The 21,340-nt window shown below is 37.2% G+C and overlaps 1 protein-coding gene and 1 long non-coding RNA gene across 2 annotated transcripts in view; both read left to right on the forward strand.

Annotated features, from left to right (window-relative positions):
* Positions 1–21,340, forward strand: part of LOC133527369 (uncharacterized) — a 274,455-nt gene that overhangs the window by 53,292 nt on the left and 199,823 nt on the right. The window lies entirely within an intron of this gene.
* Positions 1–21,340, forward strand: part of LOC133527362 (ceramide transfer protein) — a 56,505-nt gene that overhangs the window by 20,019 nt on the left and 15,146 nt on the right. The window contains exon 7 of the mRNA XM_061864323.1: positions 18,545–18,727. Within this exon, the coding sequence (XP_061720307.1) occupies positions 18,545–18,727 (183 nt within the window). The remainder of the gene's footprint in view (positions 1–18,544; positions 18,728–21,340) is intronic.

Genomic DNA, 21,340 nt, shown 5'->3' on the forward strand with positions numbered 1-21,340 from the left:
TTAGCAGCCGCCATTTTAGGTAGGCTCTAAGACTCTAAATTATGCACATTTTGGGACGAGCTGTAACAAAATTACATTAACGATTACTAACTTGAATTTACCACAGTTTTAGGAAATAAAACCTTCAAGTAGGTTACATACCCCTAAGATTGATTGCCGAAAGATTTTCTAATATCCTTCACATCTTGAAGATCGATCGAACAATGATTTATCAAAATTCCAATCCGAGAAACCATAGACAAACTGATGAATGAAAACCTACCCATTCAATGGATACCTCGACTGACCGGTTTGACTCTCGGAATAGTTCGAAACATCAACAATAAAAAAAAATTACTCATTTTGGGAAGCTAATAAAACGGACTTTATTAATAATTGGAAATTATAAAAAGATAAAAGAACCACAAGTATATGTTTATTGCCGTACAACAAGTGTGACCGACCGTCTGTTACGGAACCATGGACAAAAAAAACCAAATGACATTGACAGCCGTCAGTGTCTACCGCTGAAATAAACAACTGCTCGGTTTTATCGAAATCATACTGTTAATACGTGGTATTTCTATGTTTTAAAATGTATTTCAATTGTGAAAGGTATATATCCCAACGCAAACAAAGTGCCTGTGTCCTAGCACAACGCAGGAACACGACATGGATGCGCAAAATGCAACGGAGTGAACGCACAGACTGACCTACCGCTCCGGTAAGTTTTGTCCACTCAATATAGCTAAAAGCGTATATGTAAAGTTGAAAATATCACTACAGGTCTCAGTCCTTGACTGACCCACTATGACATCCGTGTCGAAGACATTTCAACTACCAAATCTTACCAAAACAAACATACCATTTTCTAACCTATAAAGTACCTATATAATATGCTACTCAGCTGTTTATAACACTGGGTGGATACCCCAAAGTGTTACAAAATTTAATTATTATTTCCTTTCATTTCAAAATCAATTTTACCTAATCGAGTGAGGAAATTGCAGCGTACATCACTATTCGTACTTTAAGAAAAAACTGACAAATGGACTTAATTTTTTTATTTTTGGATTTTAATTAATATGGATTTCCGCAAAGTAACGCCTGATTCTTTTGACTTTTTTGCACGCAAGTGACATACACTCTTTCCTTCTATCTTGATATAGTTTTGTGGGGGTAACCATGAGACTCGGTAAATGTTAGTTAAATAATTAATTAATTATAACAAACTACGTTTACAGAATTTTGAATATACTTAGGTACAAGGGTTAATACTGAACGTACATAGTAAGAAACAAATATTTTTGATCACGACTTATGAATCGTCTTGTAGTACCAACTTTAGACAATACAATTCAAATGAGTAAGCGGCATCGAAGTGTTGCTCATTGTTGCTCTATATTTGTCTTATTATGCATATTTAATGCACTGCATCGATACTACTGATAGTGTCAGGGGACAATGACCTCTTATTGGGTGCAACTAAATTAATTATTGACTAATGTCGATGTTTACTGCAACTTAATTATGGAAATACATTAACCCACTTATTCATAAACGTCTACTTTTTTTTTTAATACTACGTCGGTGGCAAACAAGCATACGGCCCGCCTGATGGTAAGCAGTCTCCGTAGCCTATGTACGCCTGCAACTCCAAAGGATTTACATGCGCGTTGCCGACCCTAAACCCGCCCCCCCTCGTTGAGCTCTGCTCTGTTGATTCTGTTGTACTAAAGTTAACAAGCCGCTAATAATCGTTTGTCCCTTTCCGACGTATTGGTATGATGGAAAGGCACAAACGATTATTAGCGGCTTCGTAACTTTAGTAGACGTTTATGAATAAGGGGGTTAGGGAATTTCTCCTAATACCATTTTGGCGTAGCGGCACGGGATCTAGTAGTTGCCCTCGGTGCCCCATTTAATAAATCCACTCTGTATATAGATAAAGTTTTAACGAATAAAACCTTTAAACGGGCCACGCAATTAAACGCCTTTTGTAAATTTTATAAATGCATGTGACATGACACGTGAAAGCACATCTCACATACATGTGTATGATATTGTTAATAATACTTTATTCTCATTGTGTAGTCAACTTTTATACCATAGGTGTGATGAGATTCTATCATTCATTGAAGTAATATGAGAAGTTATAAAAAGTAGGATTATGATATACTAGATGTTGCCCACGACTTCGTCCGCGTGGATTTATTTCCCTAAAAACACTTTAAACGAATTCCCTTTTTTAACCCTTTAAGGGGCTGAATTTTCAAAAACAATTATTTTCGTTCTTTCTAATATTTTCTGTTCCTACTAATTTCAAGAAATCGTTCCCGTTACAAACTTTCTACCCCTTTTGAAACCTATTAGGGGATGAATTTTCAAAAACGCTGAATCAGTCAATCGGTCATGACACATGCATTTATATATTTAGATGTAGCTAAAAAAAGGACCTTAGCATCAGGAATTTTGTACATTCACCCGCCCGTTCCTATCTCTATCGCACGCGCATAACTATATTGCTGTCCCGCTCGCACAATGGCATTGGCCGCCGGCATCATGGGCGGGACAGCAATATATGATATATAGTAAGTAAGTAAGTAAGTAAATATTCTTTATTGTGCACCATACATTTAAAAATAGACAGGAAATGAAAAAACACGTAAAAGTTAGGTAACAACAGGCGGTCTTATCGCTAAGAAGCGATCTCTTCCAGACAACCTTTGGGTAGCAGGAAACTATGAACTTACAACATTGAACGGGTAGTGCCGATATACATATAATTCAACAAAAAGAAGACGCAAACAATATAATACATACCTACATACTAATAAAATAAATACATATATACATACATACATTATATATTATACAATCATAAATAAAGGCAAGTTAAGGCAGCGAAAGGTAGTGAGTCTTCAAAAGATTTTTGAAAACGGGAAGGGATTTAGCACGTCTAATGTCTAATGGCAAAGCATTCCACAACCGAACAGCACGAAAAGAAAAAGAGTTGCTATAAAATTTTGATGATGAAGGTGGTGGAGCAAGGAGATGCATCTCCGCACAGCGGACCGAGGAAAGATAGTTGAAACGCTTTTTAAGATATAGAGGGGTGGAGGGGTTGAAAAGAATGTTATAAAGAAGTACAAGAATATGAGAGTTACGGCGATGACGAATAGGGAGCCACTTGAGCTGGGTACGAAATTCAGAGACGTGGTCATATTTGCGTAATCCAAATAGTTACGGACGTGCGATAGAGAGAGGAACAGGCAGGTCAATGTACGAAATTCCTCGTGTTAAGAGTCATTTCTTTACAGATGTGCAAGTTGCGGAAAGCATACAGACAGTTGGAAAATTTCTCGGAAATTTCACAGGAATCAGAGGAACTTTCGTTTTGGAAAATGGAAAATTTGGAATTCCATACAAAAATATGAGAAGTTTACGATTGTTTTTCTGTGTGGAAATTTCGCAAATTTGAGAACTTTCCATAATTATATAGCAGTAGCAGCCTTCCGATATAGGGATAGCACCATTGAAACATCTAAGCAATCATAACTTTGTCATTTGTATTCCCTTAAAACGATAAATTTCGTCTTATGAATGAATCAAACATTGCGCGCCTGCAATACTGACTTATCAGTGATGTTCCAATTCAAGTGCAGTATTCCTAGAATTATTTATAACAAACTATTCGCAAGTACCTTTGAATAAACTTCACAACTATTACTAACTCACGCTTACGTAAAACTGAAACAATAAACTAAAGGCTATAGATAAACCTTCCTGAAACATATGTAAAAGCCGCATCGCGTTTATACCCCTCACTCGGCGCGGACCGGTCGACGCCGCCAGACGTACCGCGTCACGGAATTAGCGTATCGTAAACATCGTATCGTGAACCAAATCGGTTAGCACACGGTCAAGTGCGTGAAATCAATCGGTTCCGATGTGTTTTGTGATGATAAATTGGTACTGAAAATATTTTTGTTGGATCAAAATGAAGTTCAAACTTTTCAAGAAGAGCCTTCGTCAGGTGAGGATTGTTGAAACAGATGCGTTTCAGTGTTTACGTCATTTTAATGAAGTACCCAATTAGACAAACAATAATTAATTTTGAAAGTATACTAGGTACGTTGTTTTATTACATGTCTTCGGTACGAAACTTCATAAAGATTTTTTAATTAAGTAACTAAGTTTAAACTGGCACACATAAATAATACATTGTTACACTTACAACCTACTAATGAATGTATTCTTATCAGTCATCATTTTTGTGTGCATTTTTCTACTTTATTTTGTTTAACTTGTTCACCCATTATAACCTATAACCTATTTACAAAAGTATTTAATGTGTTCAATAGTGTACGCTTGCTCCTATAATTTGTTTGGATCTCAGAAACTTTTATCTTAGTACATAGTTATTAAACAATAGTCTTAAATATCGCTGTCAACTTGCTAAAAAATGCATACTTGCGTAGCAGTTGCTTTTAGGCTTATTTTATATATTTTTTGTGCAACGACGACCAATTTGCTTACGTGATTTACAACCGAATTCCACTAGGGTTAGTCACACATAGTTAGTAGGTAATAGAATACGGACCAATTTCCAAGATAACATTTTAATACGTTTCGGTGTCAGTTTTTCTTTGTGTATTGTTCACGAGAATTTTATAGGTCTTCTTCGTTCAACAAATGAAGCGATACATGTTTTTATTTTATTTATTTAAAGGAAGGGGTCCTTAAGGATAGTTTATTTTTGTCTATTAGAGCGTGAGGTATTTTAAACTTGAATAAGTTGAATAGAAAGCAGTCTGATGAAATCTTCCCACCTTATAATAAATAATTACCTTGTTTTAAAAGGTGTTTAGTTGATTCGACCGGCTTGCTGGTAGAAGAGAGATTTTTTCACTTATGTTTTATTTTTAAAGAACATTTTACGTTGCATATACAGCTTAAGTTTGTGAGTAGTTTGAGATTCGGATAAGTAGAGAGGTAAAAATAAGATATGACATTTGAATTTCGATACAAATATGTTTTACATACTTGCTTATGAGTTTCACAAGCCTTTTTATACCAAATACAGTATCTTAATGCGAAAATTTCAAGAGAGAAATCCAATCCTCGTCACTTTCCATAGCAGACGATTTACTTAACTGAATGTCCTAACGACATAGGAAAGTTTACACAAGAAATGGAGAAATTCCTCGGCCACTGCAAAAGCTTCACATGTGCATGGCAAGGCCAATGCCGGCTTGCTTTGACCCACATTAACTTAGGGCTGCCATGACAACTTTATGTACGGGACATTCTTTGTGCGAGATTTTAACTTGTTTGTTTGTATTATGGGATGGGGTGATAATAAAATGTCGGCACCTCAAACTTAATGTATAAGAATTTAAAAGGGTAATTATAAAACAATCATAACATGTGGTTGTTAATAGATATTTAGAATCGCATTCTAAAGAAGTGTAGGAAACACGGAGAAACCGAAAATAGGTCCATCGCCCAAAAGTTTAAGAACCACTAGAATCACATAAATACATAATTTTTTTAAAGTTATAATATATTTTATAATCCAGGACGAATCCTATAAAATTACTGGAAAATGTACATATAGGTACAATGCAACTGCATTTCTATTCTGAATATTTATAATAATTATGTAAGAAATTACTACATACTTTGCCTTTGTACAATGTTATGTTAAATTTTGCTTCAATTTCGTAGGACGAGTATCGTTATAAATTCCTTACCAAAACCAGTTCCTTACTAATATACCCAAAGATAAAGAAAGGGTTGGCAAGACATGCGTAATCGTAGTTTTGTTATGAGTTTAATGCAACTATCACATGCATGATATTAATAATTTGGTAGCCCCGATCATCATGTTCTACATTTGCACCCCTATCTTAAAACGACCATTTTTCGTTAACCCTCTCTTAAGTCGTTAATCTGTGTGCCGCTTATTAGAAAATTACATATATGCAATCTTTACTTTGAAGTCACCTTGGCTGTGATAATCACATGAAACGTTACGCTATATTCATTTTAATGAGCACTCTTACACATCATATACATTAACGTCCTCGAACTTCCTGTACGGTCATTCTCTATTATTTAATGCTGACGTAACTATTGCAATGTCGTTAATACGGTAACGAGTGTGCCAAAATCGTGGCCAGCGAAGTGGGGTAAAGACTGGCCGTCCGATTATTGCCTTCTTGGTAGATGAACGTACACACATTTTTGTTATACTGGGATGTTTTGATCTTATGTTAGTTTCACGCTCGTGAAAGTTAGCGTCTGTGTATTTAAAAAAATATAGCATACTCGTATACCGTTTCTGTTTTGGTTGGGTTTACATTTTCATGACTTTTGTAAATTAGGAAGAACCTGCAAAGCTTTTGTTATTATAGCTTGTGTTTAGCGCTTTTATGAGTTCTGTGTAAACTTAATTATCGAGCATCAAAACATTCCTCACATTGAAGTAAATCGAAACACCTCGGTTCAGTTTGGTAGCGTAATAAAGAGGCACGTTCGAAGAAACCCGCTTTGAATTTTGGACATTCGTTTTTATGTAAAGGGACAAAAGCACAAAGATAGGCTCTGGTGTAGGTTTTTTGTGCCCCTCGTAGGTAGAATAGAATAAAGAAATCATGATTCGGTTTATTAGAAAACGTCGGACGAACCATGGGCTTTAAACTTGAACCACTTTATCTTTCTATTTTATTTCCCATAAGTTGACTGGTAGAGACTGGATCAAGGCTTGTACTATCATGTATTGTGAAATAAAAATGAAATATATAAGGTTAAATGGTAAGAGCAACATTGGGGCAATAGAAACACTTGAAGGGAATTCTCATACTGTTTATCTTGTCCCCAGCCAAGTAAACTATGCTACTATTACCTCACATGCCCTTAAATACGCCGTGTTTTTAGGGTTCCGTACCCAAAGGATCAAACGGGACCCTATTACTGAGACTTCGCTGTCCGTCCGTCCGTCCGTCTGTCACTAGGCTGTATCTCATGAACCGTGATAGCTAGACAGTTGAAATTTTCACAGATGATGTATTTCTGTTGCCGCTATAACAACAAATACTAAAAACAGAATAAAATAAATATTTAAGGTGGGCTCCCATACAATAAACATATTTTTTTGCCGTTTTTATAAATAATGGTACGGAATCCTTCGTGCGCGAGTCCGACTCGCACTTGCCCGGTTTCTTGTTCCGTTAATTTCAAGGGTGCATTCCTGAGCTTAGTTTGAGTAACTCTCTCAAAGACACCGGTATTCTACTAAACTCCATTTCGGTGTTAATCAATTATCTATTTTTATCTTATAAGGCCCTTACGAGCGTATACAATTGCCTTAGGGCCTGTTTACATATTGATAAGTGTTTAGTACGAGTGTATACATTTTCTACTAAACGTAAGTACTATTTCGGACGATTGATGTTCAAAATGACATTGATATGTCACAGTTTTCAATTGTTTGGTTGAATTAATTGTAATGCCCGTGTTACAACAACGCTACATGCAACATTTAACTACATATATATTTAATTAACTATGCCGTATAGTTTCCTTAAACGTACTTACCCATACCCCGGAGCTAACGGAATTCGATAAAAACACGGTGTATATTCAAAGCGCGACCGCCGACTGCTTGCCCAGTGTTTCTGCAAGGATTCTTTAAGACAAAGTGCTTATCAAGATTTAGCATGTTAAAAAAAATCCCAAAATTGAACAATAATCTAATCCGTCCGAAGTTACTAAATTATTGAACGCGTCACGCAAAATCTGTTTACCTTCTTTGCATTTCGCAATAATGACAACTAATGATTTTGAGCACGAAATTCTTCATTTTAACCACGTCGCCCTCAATGCGGGTGATTTAAATTACCCGTGCGAAAACAGCAGTGCATTGCGAAATCATATTAGGGTCACATTTGTTACGTAGCAGGGCTGCGGTTACTGTAACTCGATACGCTATCACAGCATAATGGAGTCCATCTGGCACCGCGCCTAGGTCGCCCGGTGCGCTTGGTTCTATCTGGTCTTACCATAAATTCTGACACATAGTTAATCGTCCGTTATGTTTTTTAGAGAAACTTATTTAAGTTTCATATATTTAATAAAGAGAATAATGATTAATAAAAATGTCTAATGTTAAATTAGTTTGTTACAGAAAAATTTAAAACCTATAGAATCGAAATTCCCGACGCGACGACCTCCGTCGGGTGAAAAACTGATCCGTATTTTTGAGGCGTGTCGCTCGTTCAAAACGCAAAGGATGGCAACATCGAATATTCTATACAATGTGTTTGTCCACGTATAGTCGAGCCGTTAACCACGTATAATACGATGAATTTTATCGACAAATCACCCCCCATACCTGTTTTTTCTCAACCATTTTAAAACTGCACCCCTTCAAAGTTTTATGCTGCCAAACATGACTGCACTTGGTTAACGGCTCGACTATACGTGGAAGCATCCTGGGGCCAACACTCTTCTTAATATACATCAACAATCTATGCGACCTAAACATTCCAAATGCCCAAATCACAACCTTTGCCGATGACACTGCCATCTTATTTGTTGGGGACAGCTGGTTGGAGGTAAAGTCAGCTGTAGAATCTGGCTTGAAATTAGTTACGAACTGGCTTAGTAAAAACCTGCTCACATTAAACATATCTAAAACTAAATATATTAACTTCTCTATCACTAGTTCCAATCAGCCGAAATTTCCTTTTACACTTAAAGTACATAAATGCTCCAATGGTGATTTGCAAGGTGGTGCAACTAACCCTGCTATTTGTAACTGTGAATTGCTAGAAAATGTTGATCAAACCAAATATTTGGGAGTGATAGTTGACCGACATCTTTCTTGGTCAAGGCATATTCGCTATCTGTCAGACCGTATTCGCAAGCTAATATTCATTTTCAAAAAAATAAGGCGTGTTTCTGACCCACACTTTCTTAAATCGGTCTACATAGCATTAACACAATCATTGCTTACTTATTGCATACCGGTCTGGGGCGGTGCTGCTAAAACACACTTGCTTCCATTAGAACGTGTACAAAGAGCGATTCTAAAGGTCATGTTCTTTAAACCGATTAGATTTTGCACTAGAATACTTTACTCCATAGCTCGGGTCCTATCAGTCCGTCAACTTTATATTGAGCGTGTTTGTCTAAGACAACACAAATACGTCTCTAATCAAAGCGCACGTCGCCTAGGTGGACGTAGAAAACATAAAGTGTTCGACTCAGTTGCGCACAATACAGTTTTTTATCGTCGTCAACTTGACTTCCTTGCACCCTTCCTTTATAACAAAGTCAACGAATATTTATACATTCAAAATGATAATAAACACTGCTTGATAAAAAATATCCGTAATTGGACTCTGACCCTAAACTACGCTAACACTGAAAAACTCCTTGAAATTGTAAGGTGATTGGCTAGATTGATTCTGTAAGATAAGCATTTAAATAAGTTTTTCTTCTTCTTCGTACTAAAGGTAAAATAATCTTGTAACAGTTGGTCTTATCAATAAAAAGCGATCTAATCAAAATATTGCAACCACTCATAGTCTTATATACGTAAGGGCTATTGTTGACCAACAACCAGCAGTAGGTATATGTATGATAAATTAATAATATATAATGAAAAGTTCATCACACAAGCACACACACACACACACACACACACACACACACATTACTGATATTGTATACGTATATACTTAATTAAGCAAAATGATTATCCAATTTTTAGATTTGTGTACCAACTAACCTTTGCTGCATTTCTAAAAATAGAGGTGGTTCCCTGATCCCTATAAGACAGGTTTACCTAGTTTAGGGCTCAGGACACTATTCCTAGGCTTTCCAACAACAATAGAATGCTTCTAAAAATGTAATACTTTTCTACTGTGTAATAAGCTGCAATTTTGATACCTAAATAAATCATTTTTCATTTTCATTTTCATTTTCAAACACATTGTATACATAGTATCTAGTATATATACATATAGTTCAAAACATTTAATTCATAGTTATTTATAATGATCGGCGATTGTGCGATGTCTTGTGGCTTGTACAGTATTATAGGTTGGATCAGGCGGCAAGAAGAACTGGTAGACTGTTACCTGAAGCGTATAACCCACCTAAGCCAAAAGGGTGCGCAGCGCTCAAAAATTCTAGATATTCTATAATGCTATGAAATTTGGGCTTACAAAAGTTACATTGTTTTCTAGCTTTTAATTCTTCCAACAATAATCAAATCAAAGTAAGCTTGAACAGATTGACGCCACAGATTTGTTAGCCCGTTGCTTAATAGTTACTGGAACTATTGATTATAGTATCCTTTATTCATATTGTGTGCCAACAGTCCCTTGGGGTATACGATTGTGTACCTTTTAGTGGTTGGTAGCAATCAATTGCGCCTTTCCTCGTGCAGTCTACATTCGATATTCAATTTTATTGAACAAACCATAAAGTTTATTTTTGAATGATTTTATTGCTTTCTAGGAAGGGTTTGGATTGGTTAACGCCGAAACTATGACCAACTGTTAGAAATTCCTCTAGTAATGAAATTTCTTATTGCCCTCGTATATTATTCTTGTCACGTTCGACATGAGCATTAGCTACGAAATTATAGCTGTAGTAGTTTGTAGTAGTACTATTTAAGGGTGTTTTTAAAGTAACAATAAAATTATTTTAACACTTAACTTTTATCTGGTATTTATCAAGCGCTGACTGACAATTACAATGGATTTTGAAAAACAAAAACATCTAAGGGGATTAAAAAGAGGATGAAAGTTTAGTATAATATTTGAAGTGAACATTTGAAATTACGTGTATCGAGAAATACATTCCCATCGGAACTTAATTTAATGTGATTGAACTGATATTGAATTTCTATTCATACGTTTAAATGCTTCCTGATTTGATTCATATCATTGACCTCGTGGCCTTTGCTGTTACTACAAGCGTCGCTGCAATCGTCAATTTTATATGTACTGTCTGTGTATCCCATTTTATCAGACGACCACAAGGCCAAAATGAAGGGTTTATGATCTTATGATTTTAACATAGCTAGGTATGTGGGTGAGTATGTGCTGATCGATATGTACTTATGTGTGTTCTGCCATAGTGTCAAAACCACTGCGCTGGTTTTGTCGAATGAGGTACTGATCGATTCGTTTTTGAGGCCCTAGTGAAATAGGTGTTTCTTAAGAAAAAAAAAATTACTAAGCCGGGTTAAAGTTTTTTGACTTTTTTACTAAACTTGTTTATAGAAAGTAGCAGAGTAGCGCGCTTGACATGTGTAAGTTTAAGTTCGAGATAGTAGTAGAATAGAATAAGAGGGTATTAGGGTTAGCTATACTAATGTGGGTCCCCCATCTAATCAATGGCCCCTTTAAGTCTACTTAAAGCTGTGGTGACTTTCCTAAAACTATAAGGGTACCTACAACTTTCAACCTACTACAAGTTTATAGGATTCCGAGTTTAAGTGAGACTAATAATATATGGATCTACTGATTCTGAAAAAAAAAAATTTTTTTTACACCTATATATATATACTTTACAGCCACTCTAGCGTTTCCCAAGCGTCGGCGTCTATTAGTCAAGTCTGTGGCAGCTACCCGACGCAACGTTTCCATAGCGCTGACTTGACGCCGACGCTCAAAAGACGTTAGTGTGTGGTGACCCTTAAAAGGCGAATCATTGGGTAGTTTTACCATATGAATCATATGAGTTTCGAAGAGAGCGTTCGCCTGAATTCGTCTGCACTCAGCGATGTTATTTAAATAACACCACAGGTCATGTACAAAATGATCTATTTAGTCAGAATCTATTACTCATGAGTCATGACTATGAGTGGGTTATAGTTTCCTATTCATTGTTTTTATTGATAACGATGTTTTTATAGTCCAGAACGCTGTTGTAGTATGTCATTGGTGACTAATTTTAGACGATGACGTGTACACCATATCTTCATCTATTTCAGGAGTTAAGTTACAAGAGGTATCTAATTTGAAAGTTGGCACATGATTGGTAGGTAGGTACTAAATAAATCTGTCGATATTTTCTTCCTTCCTTCTGAATTTATTTGATATCTAAGATTGTGTTTGCCTTTAGAGAAATTGATAAGCGTCGGCACATTGGTTACACATATATTTCGTTCAAGTGTATGATCGATAAAATGAGAAAGTACTTGCAGCGCACTAAAACCAAGACCAAGAGGATTGTATGACGTCACGCCTTTAATATGCTAATTCCCACACGAGTCCCAGAACAAAGACCTTATTGTGGCGGGCCTGGCTTTTTACCGGCGTCAGTGATGTAATGTAAATCTCTGACCTTGTCTTGCTGATAGATAGGCTCTGGTATAGCCAGAGAGGCGTACAGGCTTTCGAGTGAAGAATATTTATATGCTGTTTTGGAACTGCAATATTAAATTATGCTCAGCAAATGTGCTCTGTTTTTTGCGCGCTTATGTTTTTTTGTTGCAAGTGGAGTGGATGCAAATTGTTATTAGGTACCTACACCGGATTTTTTCATGCGTAACCAGAATATTGTTAAATAAAAAATATTAACGTTTTTTATTTCTATGAAAAAAAAAAAAATTATAGAAGGATAGCTATACATACTGTTCTACCTTATAGTTGGCCAGAGGGCGCCGCGAGAATATTCGACTCGTGTCCGTATGACCTAGGTATCTGCCGTGAATGCAGAGGCCGTTGGTTCGATTCCAGCCCTGGCACTAGAGGCCTTGGTCACTTTAACTTTCGTTTCGTTTATACCGTTATTTATACTTATCTTCATACCTACCTTCAGTTCAGTCTTATTTTTGGACTAGTACTGAAAGCAGGGCATTTGTAATGAATTAAATAATAATAGGACTCTTTTTAATCTTCTAATGTTAAAATTAATTACCTCATTTTAAATTGCCCGTAGGTATGTACGACGGTCAGTGCCCCAACTTCAGAAACCAAGTAGCCATACTAGTATTATAGAAAAGTGGATACTTAAGTTAGGGAACCGACTGGAGCATACCTACGAACTTCATCACGACTTCACGAGCTATATATCTTTAACCTTTACCATGATGATGATGTGTGATGAAAAGTGCAATGAACGCATAAAAGCGTCTATGATATTTAGATTGCGTGCTTCACACCCAAATGAAACATGAGAATGGTTATTATGTCAATCATGGTGTCAAACTATCTGTCCGTCCCAAAATAGACGTTGTCAGGTCAGGATGGTGGTTGGTATGGTTATGTACAGCGGGGTGCGGGGTGACGTCACCGGTTCAAATGGTCCGACACGCCATAAAGGGGTGTGCCTCCCTCGGAACGATGATACCTTGCCGCGTCTGCTTTCGATTAGTTCATATAATTGTAGTGTGGCGTAGTGTCGTCCCTGAAAATAAATATGAAACGCGTTCCTTTGCATAGGAGTTGAATGCAGGGAAGTAGAGTACAGCAAATAACTCTAGGAGGGACTAAAAACCATGACAAGTATGACAACGCCAGAATGTTAATTGTTATGATCCATGTTGCCATACATATGTCAATTGTCCAATAACCATTAGGTCCATCGCCGCAAAGTGGACAGCACAGTCGCGCTCATAGCAATTGTCGACCCTCTGCATCTATTAATGTTATCGGCTTTCAACCTTATAAATTCATCGCTGGGCGATGATTCTGTTAATACTGCATATAATATATAACAAAAATTGGAAATTTAAATGGACGTTTTCTTTAAATTAGTATCGTAACTAGCATTTCGGTCGTCTACATATAAATAATAAAGTATACAGTACACATTTTCGTAATAAAATAAAATTGATATTCAACTGTAAGCGATCTGATTTTAATTGAATTCTTCACTGCTGATAGTGCTGATCACATCGTAAGCCAACGTTTGAAGGTCTCAAAGTTTGCTCAGTATGCCCGTTAATTGTGCTTGTCCCTGAAACGCACCAATGCCGCTGTCTTCAGTTATATTTAGCGGAGAAGGCCGAGATATTGTTTATTTTCAAATGACTGATAGCAGCTGTGGCGTGTTTTCTTATCTTCAGCTAAAGTAAATAGTACCTTCTACGCTACGGAATAACACGAACTTTATTGCAGTTTTACTACCACTTGTTTATATATAAAACGGATTATTGTGCAAAAATATGTTATAGTTTTATGTCAGCGTAAACATTCTCATGAATTCTCATGAATTGTTCAATTTACTTATCTTGCAGTAAAATAAGCCAGGGTTGCAATGTGACTAAGCCTTTGGTTTAGATATGATTAGTGGAAATTTCACGTTGTAGAAAGGCAATAAAAGAAGAATGTCACAGTAAACATAAACCAGCAAGCCAGTTACCTAAATACCAATATTACTTATGATAATTCTCTTCTCACCACACCAACTGGTAAAGGCCCTCTTGATTGTTCAAAAACGAATGAGAAAGTTGCATTTTATCCACATGTGGGGCAAAGTAATCAGATGCAAATTTTGAGTTGTTTCCTTATGTTAGCTAGTAGAATTGATTTTTAAATGATGATTTTGAATGATTATTTTTTTATTACGTTCATTTGGATTTGATTTCATTCAATTTTTTGGTATTTCATAGTTAGTAGTTTTCTCGTGTTGGTGTGCAAAGGTAAAGTTAGTTTAACCGTCGTGCCTTAACACCCTCGCAACGCTCAAGATTCCATTTCTCAAACCACTCGTTACGCTCGTGGTTCAATTTTGGAATCTTTCGCTTGCTTGGGTATCAATATTAGCACTAGCGGTTAAACAACAACTTTGCCCCCTTGTAAAACAAATAACTATTGCAGGTTTATTTATGTACATAGGGCGGGTGGACGCTCACACGTCAACCAAAGAAAGAAATCTGCAGTCTAATTACCATACCTAATATTAGCCGCACATACGTATCGAAACTATGTAATACACACCCCACATATTCCATCACAGGCGATCGGCGACAGGCATTTTGCGGGCTTCAGATAGGTTACCTAAATAATGAATTAGGCTTCGCCCTCGAAGTATCTCTTTTCATTAAGGCTTGGAAGAACACAATAAAGCATAAGAACTTCAAGTCCTCCTGCTACTTGTATTTTTCTACCAAGATCATCTTTTTTATTCTTCAGTCCAGCTACGGGCTTCCATGCGTATGGGCGAGGCGACACCGTCTCACTAAATAAAAGAGTGAATCCATTTCATTATTCCGATATAGGTCACCGGTGCAAACCCTCTTAACCTACATTGTCCACAATAGGGATCGGCTTCGATAGTTCGGTGGAAAGTTTACAAACTACAAGTTGCACTGTTGGGTGTACCGACTTGTATAAATGCATACGATATGGGTTGGCAGTTTTCCTCCACCATTCTTGCCTAACATCTTAAGACCTATGTTCTTTATGGTATAGAAAACAAAACAGCAAGCGCTATACATCTTTCTAGGTTTTGTATTTATTATTCTTTTATCAAACGTTGTTGTTGTTATAAAAGTGTACGCCTATGTAATAATAAAATGCAAAGGCTTATCGGGCGTTGCGGATTGACGATTTGCATACGTAAGCGTAATTATGACATTGTTGTGTTGTATCCATATACTGTACATGAACAGAACATAACAAACCGCATTTGGTCTCTTGAAGTCAATAATGATATTTAACCAGCTTTGTGATTCAGGCCAGTAGGGTATATTACTAGCGTCGAGTCAAGGAACTAACGCTTCGCCCAAACTGTTAAGACAGCGTTTCCCGCGGCGTCGTAGAACGTACCTAATTTACGTCTACTTAAGATAATTTATTAAATCCTTTAGTTGGTGTATGTTGTTTACAAATTAACAGAAAAAATTACATATATTGATCTTCGGTGTACAATTTTATTAACATCTTTGGTCGCCTTTCCCCGCCTGTATATTGATAGGCCGGCCGCCTCGCTTACATTTTTAGGTACCCTTTTTACTTTGTAATAAATGATAATGTGATTAAGTTTAAGTCTGTTAGCACTAATTTAATTTAGGAAGTGTATTTATCGTGGTATAGTCGCCATCAGATATATCTGAACGGCCAAGGGGCTCACAAATATCTGAACACGCCGGCGCTAGAGTGCGTGTTCGTGTGATGGTACCTAATAATTCGCCAATGGATGGTACCAATACTTAGCTTATGTTTTTTGTTACTTAATATCTGTCATGGACCATTAGTTGGTATAGTTGCACGTTTTGTTATTATTTGTTTTGTATTTAAACTGAGCTTGCATATCTGATCAATGTGAGTATAAACACTTTCAATGTCATTGGTAGGAACGATTAATGCTGTTTCTAAGTAATGTGACCTTGAGATTTTCGTGAATTTGTACCATCAATCGATACTAAAGTTGTTAGGCATTCAACTGGAAACTTTTGTACAGATAATTATCATTAATTAGGTAGAACACTATCACGTTCCAAAAACTTAATTAACAGGTCCTGTCATTTTGACAGGTCTCTATTTTCACCATTCAGTTAAGACTTTAGTATCGACGACCGGTCTGTCCTAGTGGGTAGTGACCCTGTCTATGAAGCCGATGGTCCTGGGTTGGAATCCCGGTAAAGGCATGTATTTGTGTGATGAGCACAGGTATTTGTTCCTGAGTCATGGATGTTTTCTATGTATTTATTGGTATATTATGTATATCGTTGTGTACCCACAACACAACACTTCCTGAGCTTACCGTGGGACTTAGTCAATTTGTGTAAGAATGTCTTATAATATTTATTTAATTTAATATTCATTTATACGAATAGTTTTAACATTATTAACACAATTCGTTTTAGTATTATTTGTTGCAACCATGCTTCAATTCGTGATTGAACCCATAATCGCAATGTTTATCAAGGTTACATATGTATGACAATAGATCATAAGGTCAACGAACCTTATCTTATTTTGGTAATAAATGATGAATATGTTCAGAAGCTCGAATGAAATGTGTTCGGCCTGAATGGGGCCTAAACTAAAACAAATACAAAGCGGAGGATTTGTATTACCGTCGAGTCCAAATGACCCGTTTTCGTTCCTCTTGAGTGTATTAGATCTTTATCTTTACTGGCATAAGCGTCAATTTCTCCAAAGCTCGAAGGCCTCTTTTTTTATACAGAAGGACACATTAGTTTGCACCTGATAATACGGTCAAGATGTAGGTACTTGTATTCTACAAATTATTGTTTGGGCGTGTTGTTTTTTTATACTATTTATTATGTAATTAAGGTCATGATTATATTTATTGTTAACAGCATAATATGATCAACATAGTTGTGGTTATCCATTCATATACCTATGCAGATCTGATTGATGATATCCGAGTCCACTTCCGGTCAGTTTAGTTCAGGAAATTATTATCTTTACCTATACTGTCGTAATTTCTTTCTGTATTTACAGTACATACAACTCCATTTTTCGATAACTCCCACATTGTCCTGCTTTTGGCCAGTGGCCACGGTTCGGCATTTTGCCTAATGGAGCCTATGGTTCGCTTGCCAACCATTTCCTAAGAATTGGCACATGAACTTTTTTTTACAAAAGCGGCTGACTTGGCCTTCCCTTTGACTTGACTAAGAAGTTACCTTACGTTTTTTCCTCCTTTTCCTTCCTTTTAATAGGCTTGACTAAATGCAATTTAGTGTTTTTCAACACGTGCATTTGCTTCCAAAAAGTACTAATTTGCGAAGCTGCTAATGAAGACTATAAAATAATGGCATTTTAAACTAAAGTGAAGTTGGTTGTTTTTGTTAAAAGGTTATACCAGCCACATTGTCCAAGGACACGGGTTTAATGGTGTAGTAAAGTAACACTATTCGACAAGAACTAGGTCGCTAACTTGTCATGCTGGGCATACGACTACATGTAATCAACAGAATTCGTTTCCTAACGACGTCCTTTGGTATCTGGGTTGACGTGCGAGGAATTATAATACCCCTCAATTGATGTTTCGTTGGATGCGGCAGGTGTTTTGTGTACTGTTATGTTTAGGACTTCATATCTACGATATTAAAGATGTACTCCACTGGGGTGTCCAAAACCCAATTCTTAGTACCTAATTCTGAAATGCTGGACTATGTGCATTTCGGATGTGATGAGATTAATGGTCTGTAACGAACAAAGTATTTAGGAGTAAAAAATTATCTTCTGCACCAATTTAAATAGAAAGTGAGGGAGGGAGTGTTATAACGCCATATTTTCAAAGAAATTTGACATTGAAGATGACATTGCCACACTTTGTCCTTACAAATGCAATGCAGAGTTGCTTGCTTGCATGCAGCTTGCTCCGACTCTAGTATTTCAGAACTTTCCATTACCACAGACAATCTAACAGCCACAGACAGTTGTCACACGTCAACAGTTGACAATTCAAAAACCACAAAATATGTGGCGCCGTTTCTGCGGTCTTAGTAAAGTTGTTATATACGTATGAATGAATTTCTGTTTTATTATCTCGCTGTGGCTGTTCTTACACATATGATAAATACAACTGAGTATTTAATAAACTCCTTTGTCTTCAGGAGGGACCGCACTCAACGTTACCCGACGATGAGTTCTACGATGCCGTGGAAACAGGGTTTGATAAAATGGAGGAAGAGCGGTGTGCCCGCGTGGTGTCTCCCAGTGTACACACGAGAGACCAGGTGGAGCTGCCGCCCCCTGCTATTGATAACCGGCTCACCGTGCACCCGCTGTGGACTGAGGTAACACTATCACTATAGGTAGGTATATACTTTACTCGTACCTATAAAACAAAGTCCCCTGTTGCGTTTGTCTGTCTTTATGTTTGCGATAAACTTAAAAGCTTGTGAACGGATTTTCATGCGGTTTTTACCTATCAATAGAGTGGTTCGGAAGGTTTAATTGTATAATTTGTTAAGGTTTTGTGTAACCCGTGCGAAGGCGGGGCGGGTCGTTACTTCATATTACAGACGGGTTTCGGTACGTTGTGTCTCCGAGCGTGCGTGCACGTGTGCGACTAGGTAGAGCTGACGGCTCCTACTATTGAGTTGATAATCGGTTCACCGTGCGTAGCAGTATATCTACTGCTAATGATAGACTTTGACAAGATGAAGGGTTAGCGATTTTAGGTGCTGCAGTCGTCTGATGACAAGCGGCTCACCGTGCATCGTTGTAAATTGAGGTTACTCTAAGTATTTATTGACTAGGTTCGATACGATGTGCGTTGTTAGGTATCTTTGTCGCGTGTAATAGGCGTCTTTGTCACGTGTCTTACCGGGAATACTGTCATTGGGGTTTTACGGACGTTAAAAATTCTGCGCGGTCTTGTGCTCTTGAACTGTGTCTGCAGATATATGCTGCGTCTTATCTTCTATTGTATCATCCTAAACGATAAGCCTAAATTGAGTGGTTTATGAGTAACCAAAAATAACTTTTTTATGATATAACAAGAAACTTACAAGCATTTTAAAATAAATTTAAAAGCAATAGGGAGGACCAATTACTAATAGAGTTAATAGAGCAACTTGGGTCCCAACGCGCGCGTTAATGGCTTGGGGTGTGTGACATGCGCGCCATCGTGACGTCATGTATCTTTTTGGGTCACATGGTGTCATGGTCATTTCAAATGTAGCATCTAAATTGGTGCTATAAATGACGCTATCACTTATATCATAAATAAGTTATAAATAGGTACAGTCAAGGTATTAAATATCGTCACGAAAAAAGTGCCAAATATATGTATACACGACCTTATTACCTATGCATTAAGGTAGTGTGTTCACTCACTACACTGCACTGCACTTCCTACCTTTTTGTAATGAAACACTTCACTTGACAACTTAATACTCATTTATTCCGAAACCAAATTTACCTTATAAGGGGCTGTAGAAAAATCTTAATAGCGTGAAGTAGCCGATAGATCAGCGACATCTACTGTGAAATTGGGCAACTATAAAAACTAAACATACTACATTTAACATTATCGGCCCCCAAGGACGACTTGTCCTTCATAAAGATCCATGTAAATAAAACAAACCAAGAATAGTGAAGTAAACAGCACGTGAAAACATGAATCAATAATAATAAGGTTAAATTACATAGTGAAACTCAAATAGAGCTATTCTTCAAAACTAAAACACATTAAACTTCTTAACAGATAGTTAAGGATCCAGAGGTAGAGGGCAAATTTTAGCAATGGGTCTTCGAAAAGTACCATTCTTTAATTTCAACGTAACCACTCGTGTTAAACCATCTCTACCAGGATGCTTATCTATTATACGACCTAACAACCACTTTCCGGGAGGGAGTCTTTCATCCTTGACCAAAACTACTGTTCCAATATCAGGATCAGGATTAGTAACGGTCCATTTATACCGGTTTTGTAGTGTTGTTAAATACTCAGAACTCCAACGAGTCCAAAGCGATTGCAACATCCTTTGGAGCAATTGCCACCGATCCAAACGGGATACTGGCACAGTGGCGAGACCTTCTTCCGGAACAGTGATAGGAACTTCGCCTATAAGAAAATGTCCCGGTGTAATTGGAGAAGCATCATCAATAGAATTACTGATGGGAGTTAGTGGCCGAGAATTTACACAAGACTCCACTTGAGTCAACAGTGTAGAATACTCTTCGAACCTGAGAAGAGTTTGTCCGATTACACGCTTAAGGTGAGACTTGATCGACTTCACGCCGGCTTCCCAGAGTCCACCAAAATGTGGTGAGCCAGGAGGAATAAAGTGCCATGTAGTTTGGTCATTTGCCAAAATCTCAGATATTTCTCCAACTACTTCTGAGTTCCTATTCCTAAACATGGTGTCAAGCTCTTTAGACGCTCCGATGAAGTTGGTACCACAGTCGCTCCACAGATCACTACAATGACCGCGTCTAGAAGTGAAACGACGAAAGGCGGCAATAAAAGCAGCCGTGGACAAGTCACTCACAAGTTCTAAATGAATGGCCTTGGCCAAACAAACAAAGCAATGTAGGCTTTACATGTACGTTGACATCTACCTGGGTACAATTTTAACTGGACTGGACCAGCAAAATCCACTCCACTTTTACGGAAGGGCTTATCTGGCGTTACACGACACGCAGGTAACTGACCCATCAATTGATTGATCGGTGTTGCAGACTGTTTGAAACAAGGGATGCATTTATGAACAACTTTCCTAACTAAATTTTTAGCACCGATTATCCAGTATTTGCAACGAATTCCATTCAGAGTCAGTTGAGGACCTCCGTGCAAACAATGAATATGAGCATCATTCACAATCAAAACAGCTAAGTGACATTTCGAGGTTAGAACGACAGGTGACTTTGTATCAAAATTAACATTTGCATTACGTATGCGA

The sequence above is a fragment of the Cydia pomonella genome, chromosome 18 (assembly GCF_033807575.1).
Source record: "Cydia pomonella isolate Wapato2018A chromosome 18, ilCydPomo1, whole genome shotgun sequence".
NCBI lineage: Eukaryota > Metazoa > Arthropoda > Insecta > Lepidoptera > Tortricidae > Cydia > Cydia pomonella.